This window comes from Pollachius pollachius (assembly GCF_949987615.1).
Source record: "Pollachius pollachius genome assembly, chromosome: 13".
NCBI lineage: Eukaryota > Metazoa > Chordata > Actinopteri > Gadiformes > Gadidae > Pollachius > Pollachius pollachius.
Window position 1 is genome coordinate 3,399,512 of NC_136946.1, and position 22,816 is coordinate 3,422,327.

A 22,816-nucleotide genomic window follows, 5' to 3' on the forward strand; every position below is an offset into this window, starting at 1 on the left:
TTTTAAAAGTATTTTATTTTCATTATGTCTTTATTCATTGTTAATGACGCAAATAAAATCACGAATTATGATTAGACCAGAAAGACTACAACTCCCAGTTTCCCGGCTGCACCGGATGTAATCCATCGAGCCACCGGATATTGCCGCCCGTCGCAAGCAAAAGGCCCTTTTCCGTCTCTGAGAAGTGTGGTACAGAACGGCTGACACAAGTGAGTCTCAAAAATCAGAATTTCTACCCTTAAAACCTCACATAATGACTTTTAACGACCCACTACGCGTACCTCTAACCCACTTGCATGCATCGTATGCGTGAATCCGCGTTCGTTTTGTCGAATGCTCTTAATTTCGGGTGAAAATGTGTTTTCTGAATGCCACGGACCGGAGCGTTAGCATTAGCATGTGGCTATCCACCGTACATGTGTCCGCTGAGCCACGCGGGTCGCTGCTCACCTCCCGCATGTAGTCTCACCTCCACTGTCCCGTCGTACGTGGTTATGCGGCTTTCTTGCCCGGTACAAACTGTCTGATATGAGCGTTTGGAGTAAACCTCCATCAGACGTGGGAAGGGTTGTTCGCCTCTAAATGTGTAGCCTTGGAAGCTAACACGGCTAGCCCACGGCGGGGCTCAGCTCAGGCCTGGGCCGGTGGTGTGGGGGCATCCGAGGGTGTCGTTAAAATTGTGTTTGGGTTTATTTCTGTTGGTTAAGCTCTTGCATACGTTGGGCCGTTGATGTTTAAAAGATGGATCATGTATATTCATTTTCCTGGGTGGTGGCGTTGGAATGGCCGAACTCACTACTAGACGTGGTTTCATTTCCCAGGTCGAAACGTGCCTCGTATTTATATTTACCCGTTCCCTCCTAGTGACTACCGAGACGTGGGAGACCGCTCCAGCCGTCGCTGAGTCTCCGGAGATCAAGCTATTCGGCAAGTGGAGCACCGACGATGTGCAGATCAACGACATCTCTCTGCAGGTACGGTAGGAGTCGATCCCGGTAGAACCCGGTGGGAGCCCCGGTAGTTCCGGGAAAAGCGAGGCTAGAGTCACGCCTAGACACCTTCCCGTTGTCCTGGTGTGCTAGAGTTTTCGTAGATGGAACGTCTTTGTTTATTCATTGGCTGCAGTCTATAACAGTGACCCAGTCAATCACCAACTCAGACACATTACCTGTCAACTTACCTGTCATGTACTTGTCTCTGAATGTGGCGGTTCTTCATAGAATTTAGTTTTTTTTTTTTATCCATCCCCACTCTTGAGCCTAATTCACTGTTTATACAGCTTTAAGTCACAATGGAAAAAAATAGGTTCACACAGTTGCTCATGAAGTCAGTCAGGACGGTACAATTGACAATCAAAATGGAGTAAATCAAAAGTGAGCAATATTGCATATTTAAATTTTGCTTTTGTTTAAATGTCGATATAGAAATAAACGTGCTGTACCAATGCTGAATTTCCCTTTGGTGATTTATACATTTCCATCTCATCTGTGCTGTCCTTCGTGTACATGCGTGTCGTGTGTGTTTGTGTGTACATGTGTCACGTAGTTACAACTGTTGTGTGGTTCCTCTACAGGATTACATTGCCGTGAAGGAGAAGTACGCCAAGTACCTGCCCCACTCCGGCGGTCGCTATGCCGCCAAGCGTTTCCGCAAGGCGCAGTGCCCCATCGTGGAGCGCCTCACCAACTCCATGATGATGCACGGCCGCAACAACGGCAAGAAGCTCATGACCTGCCGCATCGTCAAGCACGCCTTCGAGATCATCCACCTGCTCACCGGCGAGGTGAGCGGGGCCGCCCGAGGCGTTGACGCGCTGTGGTTCACCGAACCCGGGTTTGGGTTAAAGGGCCGACTGGTTGCTGGGTTTGGTAGCTTGGAGTGTAAATGCGTTTTTTTGTTTGGTGCTTTTAGAAGATATGAGAATGAGTACATCCTGTGACGGGCCCTTGCATGGCTTGGATTGATATTCAGTGATAAATGGTGTGGGTCAGACTCAAGATGGTCTAGCCTCTTAAGCCAAAAGACTTTTCAGTTCAAACCCAGATGCTTTAAGCTACCTGTTGGCACCGTTAAGAAAGGTGACCTCCGTCCCGCCTTACTAATGACATGAATCTACCTGTATCGTCTGTCCGCTAAGCGAGGCTAGAGTCACGCCTAGACACCTTCCCGTTGTCCTGGTGTGCTAGAGTGCTCGCAGATTGAACGTCTTTGTTTATTCATTGGCTGCAGTCTATCACAGTGACCCAGTCAATCACCAACTCAGATACAATCAAAACATTTGATGAAAATCAGCATCACCGGTGACTTTATTTTAAGCACCTGTCCCAAAAGGTAATTTGAAGTTTTCATCTGTTCAAGACTTCATCAGGTGCATTCATATATCCGTACTGATGATACTATTGTAGTTATGATTTCAATCCTAATGGGTAGAACTCTGTCATTCATTCAATTGTGTGTAGTTTCCAACCTCATATTTGTATCATTCTAAGGGCATATCAACCTGGGTATCATCCGTCCATCTTAATGTCATGGTGATGCAATACCATTCCAAGACAATAATCTAAGAGGGTCTCTTCCTGCTCTGAACGCCTCTGTCCCCCCTTTCAGAACCCCCTGCAGGTGCTGGTGAACGCCATCATCAACAGTGGGCCCCGTGAAGACTCGACCCGTATCGGGCGTGCTGGTACCGTCAGGAGACAGGCTGTGGACGTGTCCCCACTCCGCAGGGTCAACCAGGTAAACTTATCAGACGCATTTCGCTTTTGGATACCTTTCTTTTGTAGCGTTGCATGCTTGTTCAGGTGACTTATGTTTAGGGCTTGTCTTCTCTTGTCAAAATTGTTTGATTTTGTTCCCTTTTTACTTTTATAAGAAACTTAATGGCTAACATGAAGTAGTATTTTGATAAAGGCTCTATAGGCCAGACTGTTTCTCTTGCCATCAGTAGTAAATCTTTGTCTTGACCAGCTTTAAGGGGCCTCCAGCTCCTCATCACAGGAGGCAGGCTGGTTTCTCTGGCCCTCAGATGCAGCTCTGATTTGTATGATTTAATTGCCATTCTATCCCTCTTGGTGAAAAGGCCTATATGGTCTGTTCTAGTGTACATGTTGACCCTACCGCCTGTCCGCTAAGCGAGGCTAGAGTCACGCCTAGACACCTTCCCGTTGTCCTGGTGTGCTAGAGTGCTCGCAGATTAATCGTCTTTGTTTATTCATTGGCTGCAGTCTATCACAGTGACCCAGTCAATCACCAACTCAGACACATTTGAAACTACCTTTCACCCTGCGAGCGTTTTGTTCTAGGCTGTGCAGCCGTGGTAATGCTCTAACCCGGATGTCTTCTGTCTCAGGCGATCTGGCTGCTGTGCACAGGAGCAAGAGAGGCTGCGTTCAGGAACATCAAGACCATCGCTGAGTGCCTGGCTGATGAGCTCATCAACGCCGCCAAGGTGAGCTCGTTTTAAAATGATGTAAAACCCATCAGACGTGGACGATGGCTGGATCATTGTATTTTGGTTGGATAGGTAGATTGAGAAACTAAGTAGTGCCACTAATTCTATTTTAAGAAGTAGTTCAATAAATTAAGTTGCCTCTAAATGTGGCAAGTCTACATGTTGTAGCTTGATGTACTTCAATGCATTAAGTTGGCCAACTTGTGTACTTGTGGGCGATTCACGCACACCAAAGTGTGTGGTGTCCCTGCCACGCAGTTTTCAGTTCAAACCCAGACGTTGTGGCGTCCTTAAATTGGCGTCCTTAAGAAAGTAATGACATGAATCTACCTGTACCGCCTGTCCGCTAAGCGAGGCTAGAGTCACACCTAGACACCTTCCCGTTGTCCTGGTGTGCTAGAGTGCTCGCAGATTGAACGTCTTTGTTTATTCATTGGCTGCAGTCTATCACAGTGACCCAGTCAATCACCAACTCAGACACATTCAAAACATTTGACGATGAAAATCGAAATAAAGAATGTGAATTTACGCTGGATTCATTTTAAGCACCTGTCACAAGAAGTTATTGTGAGATCCTGAAACTATGTAGTTATGTTTTTAACACTGTTAGAACTCTTGAATTATTTCAATTGTGTGTGTTTCCAACCTCATATTTGTGATGTTGTAAGGGCATATTAAACTGGGTGCCATAAGTCCATCTTCATTTCATGGTGATCTTAAACCATACTGCCGGGGTTTAAGATCCCGGTGAACTTCTCACTGTTGTGCTCCTTGCCGTGTCTAATGGTTTGACTCTCTTCACCTCTCCAGGGGTCTTCTAACTCCTACGCTATCAAGAAGAAGGACGAGCTGGAGAGAGTGGCCAAGTCTAACCGTTAAACATGTTGGGTTTTTCAACTTAATAAAATTGAGGTTATGCTACTGCTGTGTTTGGGTTTTCATTGACTAACGATTACAGACAGCGATTATTGTCTTGGCGAGTGTACTTGTGTGAGTCGCTTTGGATAAAAGCATCTGCTAAATGTTGTTTATGTACAGAAATAACATTACACATTCTTAGGAAAGGAAGTTAGTTTTATTAGCAACTGTTGATGTGAGATCACACATTAAAAACGTAAACATTTTAGAATGGGCATACAATCTAAAGAGTCTTAGGTCCTTTCACTTAAACTTCTCGTCCCTAGTCTGCAAATCAAGTACATGCAGTAACTTCAAACCCCTTGACTCAAGTGGTTGGAAAGTTACACGAGGGGCAGGGCGTAACACTGGTTATATACAAAACTACCAGCAGGGGGCGTAGTTCTGCTGATCGCCACTCAATCCGATAAACTGCATATCTGGTTAGCGCGTTGATGCCAAAGCTACTGATGGCACAAGGTGTTAGCATAGCTCCATGACGGTGTTCGTTCAGAAGTAGGTGTGCTTGCGGTTGACTAGCAGGCAGAGGGAGGACAGGTTGGCTCCCAGTTTGGCCGCCTCGCTGCAGGCCGTGGGCAGAAAGGTGTAGTCCTGTAGCTTCTGTAGGGCCTGGGTGGAGGGAGCATGGTGGCGGTCAGGTAACGAGCCCGGCCAGCCGAGTTCAATGATTGTCAAATTGATATGGGGCTTTTCTTAGTACTCAGTGACACTTTCGAGTGAAAACGTGATAAACAAATGTAAGTACGCATGCTAGTAAAAAAGGGAGGAGTTTGGTGAAAGCCATCTTAAAAAGTCGGGATTTGAGGGAGGGTTAGCAACTGAGAAGTTAAGTGTTAGCCGATAAGAACTTCAGAAATGTTCATTTATTAATAATCACATTTATAAACCCGCCCAACACCTAACATTTTTCATTATGTTCCGTGTGAAGGTTCGTATTTCCTCCCCAACAGTTAATTGGTTCGTTTATCTCTTGATTTGCATGCTGGAGGATAAGCAGCCAATCGTAAGGAGCAGCTCCACCCCCAAAATATCAAGATAGATATAGAGATGTATATATATCGAATAAAAGGTCCATATATCGGTAAAATTTTACTCCAGTATCGGTTGGGCTCTAAAGGTAACCCCAAGATCACTTGTTCAACTTGGCCGTTGGTTCACTCAAATTTATATAGAAGTCAAGCGGGAAATTAACTTGCACAAGAAGCCTGTCGCTCTTTGAAAGTGATTTCCAGCGTGGTAGACTTCTTGTCCCATTTTCATTTTTTTGTTTCAGGGTGCGTTCGTTTCACACTCTGTTCATGTGGGTCCATTGAAGGGTGCGCTCGTTTTGCGGACCCACCTCCATGCTCTCGGGACACTCCTCAGCCGGGCGGTGCAGCAGGAAGTCCCGCTGGTTGGCGCCGCGGACGTAGATGCAGTTGGCGGCGGCGTCCTCCGGCACGGCCAGAACCTCGTAGCGGTGGTCTGTCAGCTGCTCCATCATCTGAGAACAAGAGAGGTACAGAGGAGAGCGGTGCTAACCTGTTAACATCACTCAAGAGAGCAGCGCTAACCTGTTTACGTCACTAACAGGTGAGCAGCTCACCCGTTAGCTTAGGACCGCTCAGGAGAGCCGTGCTAACCCGTTAGCTTAGGACCGCTCAGGAGAGCCGTGCTAACCCGTTAGCTTAGGACCGCTCAGGAGAGCCGTGCTAACCCATTAGTATTCCTCAGGCATGTATTCATCAGTGCTAACCCCTAATCGTTTGCGTTACTTAAGACCGCTAACCCGTTAGTGTTCCTTAAGATCTCTCAGAGCAGTGCTAATGCAGTGTAGGAGAACAATACTAAAGGTTGACTGATTTAATTAACTTAATTACTGTCCCCACCAGGTGAAACCGTCCATCTAAGACAAATTTATAATTTATACCGTAAACAAAACCTTCGTATTTCCAAACACAAGCGAAGTCAAAGCGCAACGCCGTATGGTACACACAATTATTTTCTCATTCTTTGATTCAGGTCTCAGTTGTCTCACTATGGTGGCAGCCTGAGAGTCAAGCATTTCATGCAGTCATTATTCATGCGCTCACGGCGATGGACCCGACCGCACGACTCACCCGAAGCGTCTTCTTGGCCCCGTCGCTGTTGCTAATGACGATGGTGTCGGGGCCCCCCATGGAGCAGATGTTCTTCAGCCGGGCCCCGCCACACACGGGCACCGTGGACACGGCAAAGTCCTGCATCGGAAGACAACAAAATAATGAATATAAACTCTGTTATCTATCAGTGGGCGGTTTGACTCTCGTTAACGACTAGGCCTTAACGAGGGAGGCTCTCGTTAAGTGGTTAGATCACTCCTGACCTATGAACTTCTGACCTTCTATTTTTGCTCTGCGGCTATGAGCTATGGTGATGATTGTTTGGTAGTGAATTGTTGGTCAAAAACAAAGTCAATAGGCTATCGCTTCATACTACTGCAATCAAATATATACAACATGCATTTGTTGTTTAAAGTTACATGTACTTTCAGAATGAAATAAATTTAAAATATGAGGCAACAAAGAAAAAACACAATGAGTTTAGTTTGAGGAAATATCAAAAAGCGCTTACAAACAGAATGAATATATAAATATCCGAGTATTTTGGTCTCTCATCACTCAGCATATCTTCTGACGGCTTACGGTTGAAAAAAAATCCAGAATGCTGCAGGATTTCCTGAGACCTCTCTGAGAATAACCACCTACATGTAAATTCCGGGCAGAATGACACAATGCCCACGGCCCACACTAACGCACACAAACTAACACACACACACACTCTTAATGGACTTCTGTGCGCCTCAGAGGACAGCCTGTGTGGGGAGCCTAATGGGCCAGCTCCTTATACAACACTCCTTATAGGAACACTCCCCAAATCCAACCCACAGGCAGGCTGCTGTGGCTGTGGCTGGCCGCCCTGTCTCTGGGTCTCTTGTCTCCCTGTCTCTAGGTCTCCTGTCTCTGGGTTAGTAATGTGCGATAAAACGATATAGGCTACGATATAAACGACAAAAAAAAATGGCCTACGATAGAGATTTTAATTATATCGCTCTATCGCGATAATGCATGTTGATGACGCAAAATACAATGTTTCATTTTTGGTTTGGCGCGGTTCCATTTCACATTGCAATTTTCGCAACAGTGCCAGAATTTGTAAACAAACCCCCATGTGTGCAAAGAACGTTAAATCATTTTTTTTTTAAAGCGCGTTCACGAGGATTTGTGGCGCGACAAATTCGCTCGAGTTGAAATATTTCAACTTTTTTCGACATTCGCGTGATGACAGCCAATCAGCGTTCAACAGCGTGGCCACTGAGTGACATGTGTAACGTAACAGCCAATCAGCGTTCAACCGGCCAACCGTTCCCTGCAGTGCAGTCCGGGGTGAACCGCAGCATGGAGGAGAAAGTGATTGTTGCCGTTTGCGACTCCCGGAGCTCTATATATAATAGTATAGAATATAATATAATTGTATATATGATATCATGGCCAAAAGCTCTTTGCGCCTCCGGATGGCTCCGTAGCCGGAGTTCTCGTAGGGATTGGGTTTCGCGGGGTTTGTTTACCGGCGTTGCTATGGTTTCCGGTCTTGTGTGTTCCAACGGTTTATTAGGTAGGCCTATCTAATAAATCGCTGTCTAATCAATACTTCATTCACTGCCTCTTCCGTGGTCATTACAATATTATGAATAGACAGCGTCGGGTTGGCGGGCAAAAGATGTGGCGCGACAAATTCGCCTGACAAAACTTGCACAGCGAGAGATTATGATTTGTCGCGCGACAAAACTTCGGCGACAACGCGAACGCGAGTCGCGTTTGGTGTGAACAACCCTTCATTTTATTCATCTGCTACATTATGTTGAATGATTACAGTGTCGCACAATAAATGTTCTCAAAAGGACATACTATATTTCTCTTTTTTTAAAATACATTTAGCGGTTTGACTTTCCTTAGGGTCTATGTAACCTGTTCTGAAATGGTTATTTTCTGATTTTTATATCGTGATATATATCGCAAGAGCCTGCAATGTACATCGCAATATGGATTTTAGGCCATATCGCCCATCCCTACTCTGGGTCTCCCGGTCTCTGGATCTGGGTCTCTGCGTCTCCACCTGGATCACATCCAGGAGGGGTGATCCACAGATTTTGAAAGGGTTGTTGTGTGCTGTTTTATGGGTGGCCGCAAGTAAGATGAAGTTAACTTAATTCTTCCCAGGCAGGTCAATGCAGTCTTGAAAAATGTAAGCAGATTTTAGTGTCAAGTGAGCCGTTAAAACCAACTCTGGACTTTCCCTTTTTCATCCACCAACCCGTCAACACCAACCTTTTGATCTGGTCTGTCGTTTTCATTCATTCATTCATTTGCCTGGCCAACTCTTATTTTAGTGATACATCTATTCAGCCACTCACTCACAGATAAATCTATTCTGCCGTCCATCCATCCATTCATTCACTAAATGCTCTATCAATCGTTGAATGCGTGAAGGAATGAACACACACGTTCATGCGTTCATCAGGGACCCTGAACCCTGAAGTCGGACCCCGGACACCCCCCCTCCTCACCCTGAAGGTGTCGGCCAGCACCTCGGCCCCTCTGTAGTTGGTGTGGTCCGAGATCCCCACGAAGAACTCCCGCCCGGTGAAGAGCACGTCGCTGCCCTCCAAGGTGGCCCCCCCGGAGTCCCCCTCCTCCGCCCCCATCTCCACCACCGTCAGGCTGAGCTCCGACACCACCCGCCGCACCGCCTCCGCCTGGCAAATCAAACGCACCCGGGGGTCAGCTCACGGTGTTTAAGACGTGTACATTCAGGGCGTTTAGCAGACGCTTTTTATCCAAAGCGACTTACAATTAGTACATTTGTTGGAAGAAAGAGAAACAACAATATATCACTGTCGGTACAGTGAGGATGTTCATAGAAACAAGTGTCAAGCACTAACAGTCACTAGGTTAACCCATTCCTGCATACAACAAAGACAGCTAGGATCAGACGCTACACAAAGCTAAGTACTATTTTCAAGTGCGAGGCACTTAAAATAGTGTGCCTTGGACACTATTTTTAAGTGCAAGGCACTTAAAAATAGTACTTAGCTTTGTGTACAATAAGTGCGGAGATTAAGTGCCAGGAAGTACAACATACAATAACCGATATTTCGATATTGAGTACTACAGTTCCGATCTATCACCCGGTTCTGGCGTCTGACCCGTCTCATAAAGTTATAAACTAGATTCAAACCGTGAAGGTTTCCTTCAGAGTGTGCTCAGGTCTCTGTTATACGTGGCGGGTGTGCTCGTTTCGTACCTCGGCGCGTCTCTGCAGCCTGAAGGGGCGGGTGATGAGGGCGGTGTCGCCCTGGATCACCGCCACGTCCTCCACCCTCCAACTGTCCGGCAGCTCCGGGTCGGGGGGGATCTCGATCAGCTGCAGCCCCACCTTCTGCCGCAGGGCGCCGGTCAGCACGCCAAACTGCCGCTGCGCCTTCGCCAGGTCCACGGTCGCCGCCGCCGCCGCAGGCTCCGCCCCCACCTCCGCCAGCTCCGCCCCCACCTCCGCCCGGTCCTCGCCCCCCCGGCCAAAGGAGGTGGGGACGCCACGCACTATGGCGTGCGTGAAGCGCCCGTACGTGCACACGTTGGCCATCGCCACGGCAACCGCCAACGGGAAGTGGAGGAGCAGGGAGTAGCAGCAGTGGTCGTGTTGTTGGTCGCTCGGTCTTAAAGCGACGGTACGGCCGCGCCGGATGACCAAATTAGGAGTTGGGTCTTCCTCCCCCGACAATGAAGCAGCCAACAGGAAGGGAGTTGATCTGGGAGTCTGCGACGAGGGGCCACTTGGATCGGGGTCAGGACCACAGGGGTCCGGGGGCGGCCGAGACGAAGCCTTGAGGAACACACTGTCTGGAAAAGAGGAGGAAGAGGAGGAGGTGGAGGAGGAGGGAGAGGAGACACTGGTGTGTTATAGACGGTTGCCATGACACACCCCAATCAAGTGGTCATAAACCACTGAGCCTTAACCCTTTTAAATGTGGCAACATCGGTCCTATATACAAGTAGAGCAACCTTGTTGCTCTACTTTGAAAACAAGTCTTTGATTTGCAGTAACAAATGATTCTATGTTGTATCAGGTATAGCCTACGTGTTCCACTTTAAACTAAGTTAGAGTCAAATCAAGAGGAAAACAACTTAAAAAGGCAACAAAGATTACAAAACCAGCGACAATTTAAAAGTTGGTGGTACAGTATGATTGTACGGTGGCCTGGAGGTATGTTGTCGTGTCGTATTTAGGTCGGGGTGAAGCGGGGCGAACGCGTTTTTACTAAATCCCCTTCATTCAAATCCACCAAGGCAAATTGTCAGCTCATCTGCACAAATCTCCGTCAAAAATGATCTCTTCTTTTTCCAACTCTGCGCCACAAGGATTTACATTCCCTGTAGTGTATTCTGTCAGTTTTGCATACGTGGTCAACATATTACTTTAAGGAATATGCAAGCGGACAACCTCGAAGCCCCTCGAAACACAGGAAAGTCCATAACCCAGGAGCCGTCATGGGTTTCAATGGGTATCGGACGCAATTCGTGCAAAAACTAGCGAGATAACGGGCGGATGAAACGGGAGAAATAGTTTCCCCAAAACGTCACTCATGCTGGGTGAAGCAGCAGCACGCCCGGCTGCTCATTCTGCTTCATGACCAAAACAAAAGTTATTATTAACATTTTCACATGTTATGGAAAACCATCGACTCACGTGTCCACCGTCCTCGGATCAGACCGCTTTAGTACCGGTCGGAGCGAACGGTTCCTTTTTTATTCCCGGTTCCAGATGACCCGTCCCCGTTATTTTCTCTCTCTCTTTCCTCCTCTGTTCCTCTCGCTCCTGTTCTCCCGACTCCCCCTCACTCTTCCATCCCCGACCTCGCCTCCCCTCCCCTCACTCTTCCACCCTCACCTCCCGAATCTCCACTTAAAAATGCTCGCGGATCTACATTGCTTTCTACGGTAAAACGCGACGCAAGTGCACCACGTAAACTTATTTTATTTTGTTTAAATACATACCTATGTCTTACCCAATATGCATGCCCTGCGTTGTAGTCAGCTTTAGAAATTCATAATTACGTATCTAATCAAATTGTTTTCTACAAATGGTTTTCCATATTCTTGTTCAAATCAACATGTCCCTATATCTCTGCTGAGTTTCAAATGTTATAACTGCAACACATTGTGTAAATTAGATCTTAAAGTAATTGCAAATACATATGAATGACTATTTAGGCAACATAATCAAATAGTTAGTAATAGTGTTCACCAACACTAATAGTGTTCACCAACACTATTACTGCTGCACCAACAAGAAACTGACTTGGTCGGACGCTATAATTTACTTTACCATTCACATGATATAGAAATAACAGACTTCTAATAAAGTAAACCAGCAGGACTTGAACCCTGATCCACAGAGCTTTAGCCAACAGCTCTCTGCTCCCCCACTGAGACTGGCAACCTGTTATAGTTGGAGGTTATACATGACAGTATACAGTTTATAGCCTCCAGAGGGTCATATCCAACAGTGCTGACCCCTGCACCACTGAGACAGGGACAATGACCAATGATCACAAGTTTTACCATGACATTACAACTCCCATGACATCCAAAGTTTCACAAGGACATGAGGTTCCAACGGACGCGAACGCTGCCCTCCTCTCTCTTTCTGAGATGCGCTAAAGAGACGGCGGGTATGACGTTCTCGGGAGTCATACTTGAGATTCCAAATCACATAAAAAGAAGAAGTTCCCACGGAGATTCCCCTGCCCTGGTCGGCTCAGAGGTCACACTGGACATTACCATTCCCCTGGTATGGTTGTCCCACCAAGACCTCAACCGGTAGGTTTGGTTCTCAAGGAGACGGCCCCTCACCAGAACGTGAACCCAGACCAACCCCCCCCCCCGGGATGTGAGAGGCCTGCAGCGCTCAGGTCGGGGCTCATACTTGGCGTAAAGATTCATGCGTCATCGTTGCATCCCCAAAACCTCATCACCACATCATGGCTTCATGGAGCCGGCCTCCCCGGGAGTTGAACCCCGGTCTACAGAGCAGGTAACCACTGGCTCTAACCAATGCAGCGCCAAGGGATCTGCTGGGATATGGGCTGTTGCACACTGTACTTCTGTTAGACTAATAACATAAATAACAAGTATATAAAAAATGTAAATAACTTTATTGGCAACGTGGGACGCGACAGGGACCAGAGCTTTCCACTGTTTGATGATTCCGGTCTGTCTCTCTCTCACACACACACACACATTTTTGCACATATTCCTATATAGGAATACATAAGTATTCGGGATGACTTTAACATTGAAATCAGCCTTGGTACTTTGACATTATACAGAGGTACTAAGAAAATGAAGGAGGTTGTAGGAGTTAGTAGAAAACGTTTGATTCGATTTGTTTATGTAAACAAAAGGTGGCCATTAGAGCATGTAGGCGTAAGTGAGTTTACGAGGTGTAGGCCTACTAGAATGAACGATGAAGTACTTCACGCCTTAACGTACAAAGCAATGTAGATCCGCAATCGCGTTTTTTTTTAAGTGTCGACGGCGTGACCGTCCGTGTCAGGCAAACTCAAAGTGCACCTTAACTTAATTACCGGCTATATTAACGAGGCCAGCCTGCAGTGCACACGCCGACATGATTTAGGGTTGTACTCACACGAAAGACCGGTGTTGTGAGGGATGTCTCGTCAATCGCCGTGCACATAGACACTCGTGCAGAGATATAACGTGGTCTGAAGTAGGACTAGATGTGACTGACACGATGGTCCCTTGTTTCCAAAATGAGTCGAACCGCAGGGAAGCCACGCCCCTCTGGATCACCCTGTCGCTCAAATCATGTTTTGATATTATGGTCTCTACTATAATAATAATAATCTCGGTTGTACGGAAAATAAAGATTAAGGCCATTCTTGATTTCTTCGTATTTGTCTTGAATTGTAGTACTCGAGTAGGTAAACTATGCTGGCTTTTAGGAAATATGGGTCAAATGATATTGTTGCGGAGACAGCTTCGACAAAAAGCTTTTTAAAATCTATGTTTAGGTTTTTTTTGAATGGTAAATGTATCTTTAAAATATATATATTTAGTGATATTTTTAGTTATTCAGAAACAAAAAGAAAAGAAAACAAGATATCTTTAATTGGGTTTTAGTCTTTATTATGTGATAAATTTAACTACAAACTCAGATACCCAAGAGAAAACACCAATGAGTGGAAGACAAATAGGGAGAGAGAAAGAGAGAGAAATCAAACAAGACATACGGTTAGAAATCTCCAGTTGTGTGTGTGTGTGTGTGTGTGTGTGTGTGTGTGTGTGTGTGTGTGTGTGTGTGTGTGTGTGTGTGTGTGTGTGTGTGTGTGTGTGTGTGTGTGTGTGTGTGTGTGTGTGCGTGCGTGTGTGTGTGACGTGTGTGGCAGGGGGTAGAGAGGTCACAGACAGGATAAAAGAAACACCATCTGCCTATCATCAGCATCCAGGCTATCTGCACAGACTGGAAAACAACATTATGCAACTAGCATTAGCACCAGCCTCCCACAACTAGCATTAGCACCAGCCTCCCACAACTAGCATTAGCACCAGCCTCCCACAACTAGCATTAGCACCAGCCTCCCACAACTGGCATTAGCACCAGCCTCCCACAGCTGGCATTACCACCAGCCTCCCACAGCTGGCATTAGGGTTGGCCTACCTGTGCTAGTTCTCTTTATGGCTCCGCCCATATATAATTGTTTCCTTGGAAACCTTTTTTAATTGCCCATTTATTTTTATTTATAAGTGATCCACTCTCAATGTCTTCCCCAAACTATTTTCTTCGGATCTTAGGTTTGTTTACGACAACGGTTACGTAATTAGTTTGGTGAACAATTATATCTAAAATATCTTACTACTATAGAAGCAGGCCTGTCGCGTCAGTTACTCAAGTTGGTCAGTGAGCATGTGCCAAGCAGCCTGCAGCCCACACACACACACACAGCACGCGCGAATACACCGCAAGCACGCACCTACACACCGCACACACACGCCGGAACACACACACACGCACACACACACACACACACACACACACACACACCGCACGTCAAGACAAAGGCAGCGACACATACACGGAAGCGCACAAACACGCGCGCCCACACACACAGGCACGCGCGGACACCGCACGTCAAGTCAAAGGCAGCGACACACTCGCCCAGGTTAGACCTTATGTTTTAAACATAGCGCCTCCGCCATCGACACGCGCGCAGGCAAGAACACACACACGCACGCGCACATACCACAGCGACACTCCCCAGGTAGAACGTTATGTTTTTAAACATAACGCCACTGCCATCGACACATGCCCAGGTAAGAACACGCACGCGCACACAGCGCAGCGACAATCGCCCAGGTAAGACGTTAAGAAACGATCGAGTTGGAGTGCCCCAAAGTGTGTTCGCACATGGCCAGCTCTACACTGCCTTCAGCAGAGGCCAGCGCGCCAGAGGTGTAAGGGTGTTTGTTGGAGACCAGAAGGTCGGCCTGACTGTGTATTTAGAACTGCTCTTAGTGCACTGTGCCTGAGGAAAAAGTGATACGTATTACACTGTGACATTTTTTGCAATCCAATGTTACCAGCTCACTTCACTGTGTGGTTGGGTCCACCTATTTATTTTGTGCTTTTATCTCGCACTTCATTTTTTGGTACACTGAGAGGAGTTGCTATATATTACATTTTACATATCTGCGATGACAATCAGTGGATTCTGAATCAAACTCTTGACCAACTAGAGGTTGAACGCGCTCAACGCGCGCGTTAACTCTAGTATCCGTAAAAATCCAACTATTTTGTTACCTTGTATTCAAACTGTGGGTCTTGGGTTCAAAGCAAGTTCTAACCACAAACTCGAATACCCAGGCACCAGAAGCTGAGGCTGTGTTGTGTGTGTTGGGAGTGTGTTTGTCACAAAAGCACGGTGGTTCTACAGCTGGCTGTGTGAGTGATGGATGAGTAAACAGCTTAGAGCAACACGAGATCCACGTCAGCTGACAACCATGCTGCCCCTAGCCCACACGCTGTTTATTAGCAGCTAATGACTTATTCACTTACACTCTCTCGCTCTCGCTCTCTCTCTCTCTCTCTCTCTGCCGCTCTCTCTCTCTGCCTCTCTCTGCCTCTCTCTCTCCCTCTCTCTGTCTTGCTCTCTTTCCCTCCTGTGCTGACTCTCTCATGTTCGTCTCTCTCTCTCTCTCTCTCTCTCTCTCTCTCTCGCTCTTGTGCTGACCCTCTCTGTCTCTCTCTCTCTGCCTTTTCTCCCTCTATCTTAAACTCTATTCCATTACCTTTGTTATTTTGTTCCTGTAGATGAAAAAATAACTTAAGAAATAAAGATTATTCTCATTATAATTACCTCCTTTGCACAAACGACACCATCGTGGTTGAATGTGTACCGTTAAAGCTATTTCTAGAGCATTCTAGAAGTCTTCTTTTGGAACTTCTAGAATGCTCTAGAAATAGCTTAATAGCTTGGGTCTTTTTTGCGGAATAAACTAATGCTGAACCACACGTTTTCTGTGAGATAGACAGAGACAGAGTGACAGAGTGAAAGAGGAAAACACAAGAAAAACTGAAGTAGACCAGCTGATCTGATTGGGGGGGGGGGGGGGGGGGGAGAGAGAGAGGTCTGAGCTCAGATGAGTTAGACTCACAGTCCGAAGACCAACCTGGAGGATCATGTCTCGCTCACAGATCATCCTCTGGCTCCTCTGTTGTCTCCCCTTGGCAGGTATGTAAGCTGATATGCTAAAGTAATGTGTATACGTTACTTCCCTGATAATAACTGTATTGGTTGTTAACGGCGTGGCACTCTGAAGTTCTGCAAATCAAAAATACTTTGTTCATTGTGGAACATAAATTTAGTTAAAAAGCATTCTGGACAGTAAGAAGAGGAGAAATCTGGAGACGGATCATAAAAGGGGTTTCAAATCTCGGAGGATGGCTGGCACTCCGCCTCTTTCACAAAGTTCTTCCTAAAGTCACTGAGAGTAGGTAGAGTTTGGTGTTGCTAACCTAGGCAGGTCAGTATTCTATGCTTTTGTATCCAATAAGTCTAGTTGGTAAAATACTAGAAGGAAACAGTACAAAGCTTCCCACTTAAGTATTGAATTCGATAATATAAAAAAAGGAAAAAAAAATGAAAAGTATTGGAGGTAGAAGCACTTATTTGTTTAAATCAGTGGTTTTCAAACTGTGAGGCGCGATGTTTCGAATGTTTCACAAATGTGTTTAAAATGTGTCAAAAATGTTTAAAAAAAAATATGATCAGAGATCTTTAAAATGTGTAAAATATGATCAGAGATGTTTAAGATATGATCAGAGATCTTTAAAATGTGTAAAATAATTAAAAGATCTTTCAAAACACAGGGATTTAGAAAAAAAATGGGGGGGGGGGCTCAGCTGAAATTTGTTCTCTGAGGGGGGGCTCACTCCCTCATACTTTGAAAACCCCTGGTTCAAATGACCTCATATCCATGATATATAATATGAATACATATGATTGAGCCAGTACTGCATACTGTTGTGTTTTATATTTTTTAATATTGCTGCCTGTGTTTCTCTTTCATTTTGGTTATGTGAAAAGCACAAGTCACAAGATAGTCATTAGACACTAATCAGCAGACATTTCCATGAAAAAACAGCTATTTGATCAAAAAGATCACTATGGTTAGAATATTGTTAGCAATAGTGCTACGGTACTAGGGTTCAGTTATTGAGTAATGATATTAGGATGGCATTCAGGGGTTTGGTTTAGTTCTGGGTTTTGATTTTAGGGTTAGGCTTTCCTATTTGAGACAGGTTTCAGGGTTTGGTTTCTGTTTATAGGGCTTGGTTTCAGGGTTAGGGTTTTCCCTTTGGGTAAGTTTCAGGGTTTAGTTTCTGGTTGGAAGGTTTGGTTTAAGGGTTAGGGTTTTCCTTTGGGATAGGTTTGGTTTCTGTTTATAGGGTTTGGTTTCAGGGTTAGGGTTTTCCCTTTGGGTAAGAAACAGTACAAAGCTTCCCACTTAAGTATTGAATTCGATAATATAAAAAAAGGAAAAAAAATGAAAAGTATTGGAGGTAGAAGCACTTATTTGTTTAAATCAGTGGTTTTCAAACTGTGAGGCGCGATGTTTCGAATGTTTCACAAATGTGTTTAAAATGTGTCAAAAATGTTAAAAAAAAAATATGATCAGAGATCTTTAAAATGTGTAAAATATGATCAGAGATGTTTAAGATATGATCAGAGATCTTTAAAATGTGTAAAATAATTAAAAGATCTTTCAAAACACAGGGATTTAGAAAAAAAATGGGGGGGGGGGCTCAGCTGAAATTTGTTCTCTGAGGGGGGGCTCACTCCCTCATACTTTGAAAACCCCTGGTTCAAATGACCTCATATCCATGATATATAATATGAATACATATGATTGAGCCAGTACTGCATACTGTTGTGTTTTATATTTTTTAATATTGCTGCCTGTGTTTCTCTTTCATTTTGGTTATGTGAAAAGCACAAGTCACAAGATAGTCATTAGACACTAATCAGCAGACATTTCCATGAAAAAACAGCTATTTGATCAAAAAGATCACTATGGTTAGAATATTGTTAGCAATAGTGCTACGGTACTAGGGTTCAGTTATTGAGTAATGATATTAGGATGGCATTCAGGGGTTTGGTTTAGTTCTGGGTTTTGATTTTAGGGTTAGGCTTTCCTATTTGAGACAGGTTTCAGGGTTTGGTTTCTGTTTATAGGGCTTGGTTTCAGGGTTAGGGTTTTCCCTTTGGGTAAGTTTCAGGGTTTAGTTTCTGGTTGGAAGGTTTGGTTTAAGGGTTAGGGTTTTCCTTTGGGATAGGTTTGGTTTCTGTTTATAGGGTTTGGTTTCAGGGTTAGGGTTTTCCCTTTGGGTAAGTTTCAGGGTTTAGTTTAAGGGTTAGGGTTTTCCTTTGGGATGGGTTTGAGTTTGGTTTTAGGGTTAGGTTTTGGCTTGAACGGCCCCCATGGGCCCGAGAACCTGTACTTTCACACCCCATGAAAGTATGGGTTCACGGGGTGTGTCGCTACACTAATCTGCGCTCAACTCACAAATCAATCATATTTTCCTTCAAACGTCTGTGTTCTGTGATAACCCTCCCCTTATACATGTTTGGATATTGGTCACCTAGAAACAGTATCAATAGCAGCTAGTAGCTTGGTTGATTGGTGAGTGTCTACCTGGTGCATAGGTAAGCGTTGTACCTCCTTCTCACTGTAGGGGGTCTGCGGTGCTATGCCTGCCTCTTCCCGGCCATCTCGCCCATGGACTGCCTCCAGTTCCCCCAGGAGTGTCCCGCGGGCCAGCGCTGCCTCTCCAGCACCGCCGAGAGCACCAAAGGTTAGCCGTAAGTCGTTAGCTGCTAGCTGTGTCTTGCTAGCCCAAACAAGGGCACCAGAGGTTAGCCGTTAGCCGCTAGCTGTGTCTTTCCAGCACTACCGAGGGCACCAAAGGCTAGGGGCTAGCTGCTAACCATAAGCTGTGACTTACTGGCACCGCCCATGGAAGAGTTGTGAGAGGGCACCAGAGGTTCACTCTGAAAGAGAGAGGGAGCAAAGAGGAAAGAGGGAGGGAGAGAGAGAGAGAGAGAGAGAGAACATAAGAGTGAGGGAGATCAGAAAAAGACAATAAAAGTGGGAGGGAGAGAATGAGAGAGAGAGAATGGGAGTGGGAGAGGGAGAAATAGAGGGAGAGATATCGGAAGAGAGAGAGAGCAAAAGAGATAATGGCAGTGGGATAGCGGAAGAGAGAATGAGAGTGGGAGATAAATTCCATTAAAATGAAGAGACAGAGATGGAAACACACACACACACACACACACACACACAGACACGCACACAGAATGTCAGAGTGCAAAATACAGAGGCAGAACGAGATTGAGTTATATATAGAGAGATGGAAGACAGATAGATTACAGCTGTTAACAAAGTTATTTTCTTAAGCTTTTGGACCACTGTACGCCAGAGGTAGCACACTGAAACTCAACTGGATGATGTAGAATTGTTCATCACTATACTGTTTACTGTCTCTTTCCTGCCCTGAAAGCCACCAGAGGCCTGAGGATGCGACAGACTCCACCACAGTACCATTCACTAATTAATCTGGTGCTGCCATCCATCCCATCAAATTACATCTATAAATAGCCCTGCGTGTTGAACGCCGCAGCTTCTAGCCAATGGATCACAACATGCAAACTCAGTGGTATCTTTGTTTGCTGTGACAAACATCGACATACATATTAATTTGGATAATGACAAATTACTTTAATTAAGTAAAGTACAGTTCCTGGCCTGGCCGCACAATCCAAGTTTGATCATTTACAGAAATGGGGTCAATTGAATCAACGCAAATATAATAACAGTCAGTACGCCTGTCTTTCTGGTTTGTACTTTGTTATGTAGGTGGAATCGGAATCAAAATCTACGAGAAGAGCTGCACCATCCCGACCCAGTGCGGTCGGAGCGGCCAGAAACAAACCGCTGGATACAACTTCAACTACAGCAACGTGTGCTGCGACACCGACCTATGCAACAGCGCCCCGCCCGTTGCTGCCCTCGCGTGGCGAACGGCGGTACTGTGTGTGCTGCCGCTCCTCTATCACCTGCTGGTCTGACTCCTCAGAGGATTGAGGATGTAATTCTCCCTGTCTATAAGACTGAGAGAATAATATACGTTGACCCCGCCTTCATCTACCCATTATTATTGGGTATTACTGTGTGTGTAAAAAATAATATCAACAGAAATTGATGCTAGAGTGTGAAAGCTTTTGCAATATTTCAAGGCAGAAACAGCTTATATATGAAGACTAAGGATAGGTCATGCATACACTTGAGAAAATAATTCTGCTCTTATTTTTCTAAATTAACATAATTATCTTATAAAAAAAGTTTTAATGGATACAAATAAATAGGCTATTTTCTGAATTAACAAGTTTATTATATCAGAATTCTGAGAGAATTCTGATATAATATATTAGCTGCAGTACTCCAAGAGATGCTTGGAGTACTGCAGCTAATCAGCCTGACCCCCCAAAAGGTCATTTAAAGTAGGGGGGTCTGTATCCGGATGCCTCAAACATTATCCAAAATAAAACTTGAACTCTATAGGCGGGACATGTTTGGTTATCTGAAATAGAGATCCTAGGTGAATGAGAGATTCTCTTGGCATTTGAGGTATCTCGTTAATTCAGAGAAACAGCAAGATGTTTTTTGCCATGAAAACTTTTCTCAGAATTCTGAGATAATTATGTCGTTAGATCAGAAAAAACAGAGCAGGGTTTATTTTCCCAGGTGCGCTTCCGTAGAGAACACACATGACTTGTAATTTTCTAAAACATGCAGCTAACCCGTTTACTGTGACTTGGTTATCAACTAAAATTTAGGACTTAAAGGGGTAGTTCTTAATTTTGGACATAAGGCCTGATTCCCAAGTTAACCTTGCATTGCGATGATTCATGCGATGCGAGGTTAGTTTTATTTCTAACATTATTCTATCAACACAGACATTTACATCCATAGTCTGGCGTTATAATTGATTTACCTCGGGTGTACTGTGGAGCGGGTAAGACTGTTTTATTAGCAGACTAGTATTGCCGGTTGCCGTGCGCTAGCCTAGCACGAGCAAACTCTGCAACTGGAAGGACTGAATGAAATGTGTTGAAAATTGTCTCCAATGATAAAGAACACCAAGGCTAACTGGGGAATCAGGCCTTATGTCCAAAATTCCGAACTACCCCTTTAATATGTCCCAGGCTTTTTTTACATGTGACTTATTTTATAACCCGGGTTATAAAATAAGATAACCCGGGTAATCCCCAGAAATATCTAACAAAACTGTGAAAAAGTACAGAAGCACACTGTTGCGTTTTTTTTTTTTCAGCTTAACATTTGATTGTCAGTAACGACTGCAGCTGCGAGGCTAACCCCAACCCTAGCACTGACAACCAATCCCTCGAACCCCGCCATAGTAACCCCTAAACCCAACCCTAACTGAAAACCAAACCGTCAAACCCCACCAATAGAAACTCCCCATCTATGCACACCTTTAAGTATTTTCCGTTTCTAATGTTTTTTATGAGTAAAGTGTCTTGGTGTCATGGCTCAGGGACGGTACCAAACATACAGTTCTGAAAGCAATTTTTTTGTACGTACAGCTAAGGCCATCAATGGCACCACTTTTAGTTTCCTAAATGTTTTTGATCTTGATTTTAGAAAAATATTTCTGCGTAAAATAGCATAAATGTGTCAATAACTCAAGACCCCAAAAGTGACATCAGATTAACAATGTTTAACTTAACTAAGGGTCTCATCTAAGGATAACCTTAAAGGGTAATTCCGGTGTAAAATGGATTTGGGATATGTTTTGTATGATAACGAGTTGAAACGTTTGTTTTGGAGCACAAAAAACGCATATAGACGCATTCTTCATTTGGCTGTTTTTAGCCGATTCTATCAAAACGCTATAAACTTGGAATGATGGGGGCACTGGTTATGGTAAAAACTAAATCGCTATTTTTAACCACTTAAAAGGCTAAAAGTAGCCCGACACTTCTTTGGTAGTATAATAAGGGTCTTACCATATTAAACAAGGCATTGAGAACTTTGTAAGTGTACAGATTGTTTAGTATAAAGGACATTTTATACACACAATATCATCAGTAGATCACCCGTCGACGCCATTTTGTTTTAAGACTTGATAGGTAGATTGACGAATACAGAGATTATGACATCCGTCAGCAACACACACGCTCTGTGTTCGTCAATCTACTTATCGAGTCTTAAAAACTAAATGGCGTCGACGGGTGATCAACTGATGGTATTATGTGTATAAAATGTCCTATATAATAAACAATTTGTACACTTACAAAGTTCTCAATGCCTTGTTTTATTTGGTAAGACCCTTATTATACAACCAAAGAAGTGTCGGGCTACTTTTGGCCTTTTAAGTGTTTTAAAATAGCGATTTAGTTTTTACCATAAACAGTGCCCCCATCCTTCCAAGTTTATAGTGTTTTGATAGAATTGGCTAAAAACAGCCAACTGAAGAATGTGTCTATATGCGGTTTTTGTGCTCCAAAACAAACGTTTCAACTCGTTATCATACAAAACATATCCCAAATCCATTTTACACCAGAATTCCCCTTTAAGGATAGGTAATGAGGATTAAAACCATGTATAACTATTTCAAATAAAGCCTTTTCACTTTCCAAAAACAAATCACCAGGACATCGTGTTTCATTTGCATTTAGAAATAGTTTATTATTAGTCTTTGTCTTTACAGTTAGCATAGAGGTGTGAATCGGGGCGCTCTCCGTCACACCAGCATTGAGAGCCA

At 44.6% G+C, this 22,816-nt stretch overlaps 3 protein-coding genes across 3 annotated transcripts; 2 read left to right on the forward strand and 1 right to left on the reverse strand.

Moving 5' to 3' along the window:
• Positions 1-167: 167 nt before the first annotated feature.
• Positions 168-4,372, forward strand: rps5 (ribosomal protein S5). The gene is made up of 6 exons (XM_079748959.1): positions 168-209; positions 865-974; positions 1,574-1,783; positions 2,608-2,736; positions 3,350-3,448; positions 4,262-4,372. Coding segments are annotated over exons 1-6 (618 nt in total). The 5' UTR covers positions 168-208; the 3' UTR covers positions 4,331-4,372.
• Positions 4,373-4,776: 404 nt separating this feature from the next.
• Positions 4,777-11,273, reverse strand: ddah2 (DDAH family member 2, ADMA-independent). The gene is made up of 6 exons (XM_079749007.1): positions 11,135-11,273; positions 9,692-10,283; positions 8,955-9,143; positions 6,469-6,588; positions 5,709-5,852; positions 4,777-4,978 (listed from the first exon to the last, which is right to left on the reverse strand). The coding sequence occupies exons 2-6, from the start codon at positions 10,028-10,030 to the stop codon at positions 4,859-4,861; spliced, it is 912 nt and encodes a 303-aa protein (XP_079605133.1). The 5' UTR covers positions 10,031-10,283; positions 11,135-11,273; the 3' UTR covers positions 4,777-4,858.
• A 4,858-nt stretch (positions 11,274-16,131) lies between these two features.
• Positions 16,132-22,048, forward strand: lypc (ly6 domain containing, pigment cell). The gene is made up of 3 exons (XM_079750166.1): positions 16,132-16,199; positions 18,704-18,823; positions 19,885-22,048. Exons 1-3 carry the CDS (start codon positions 16,148-16,150, stop codon positions 20,094-20,096), a joined length of 384 nt encoding a protein of 127 aa, XP_079606292.1. The 5' UTR covers positions 16,132-16,147; the 3' UTR covers positions 20,097-22,048.
• Positions 22,049-22,816: the final 768 nt, after the last annotated feature.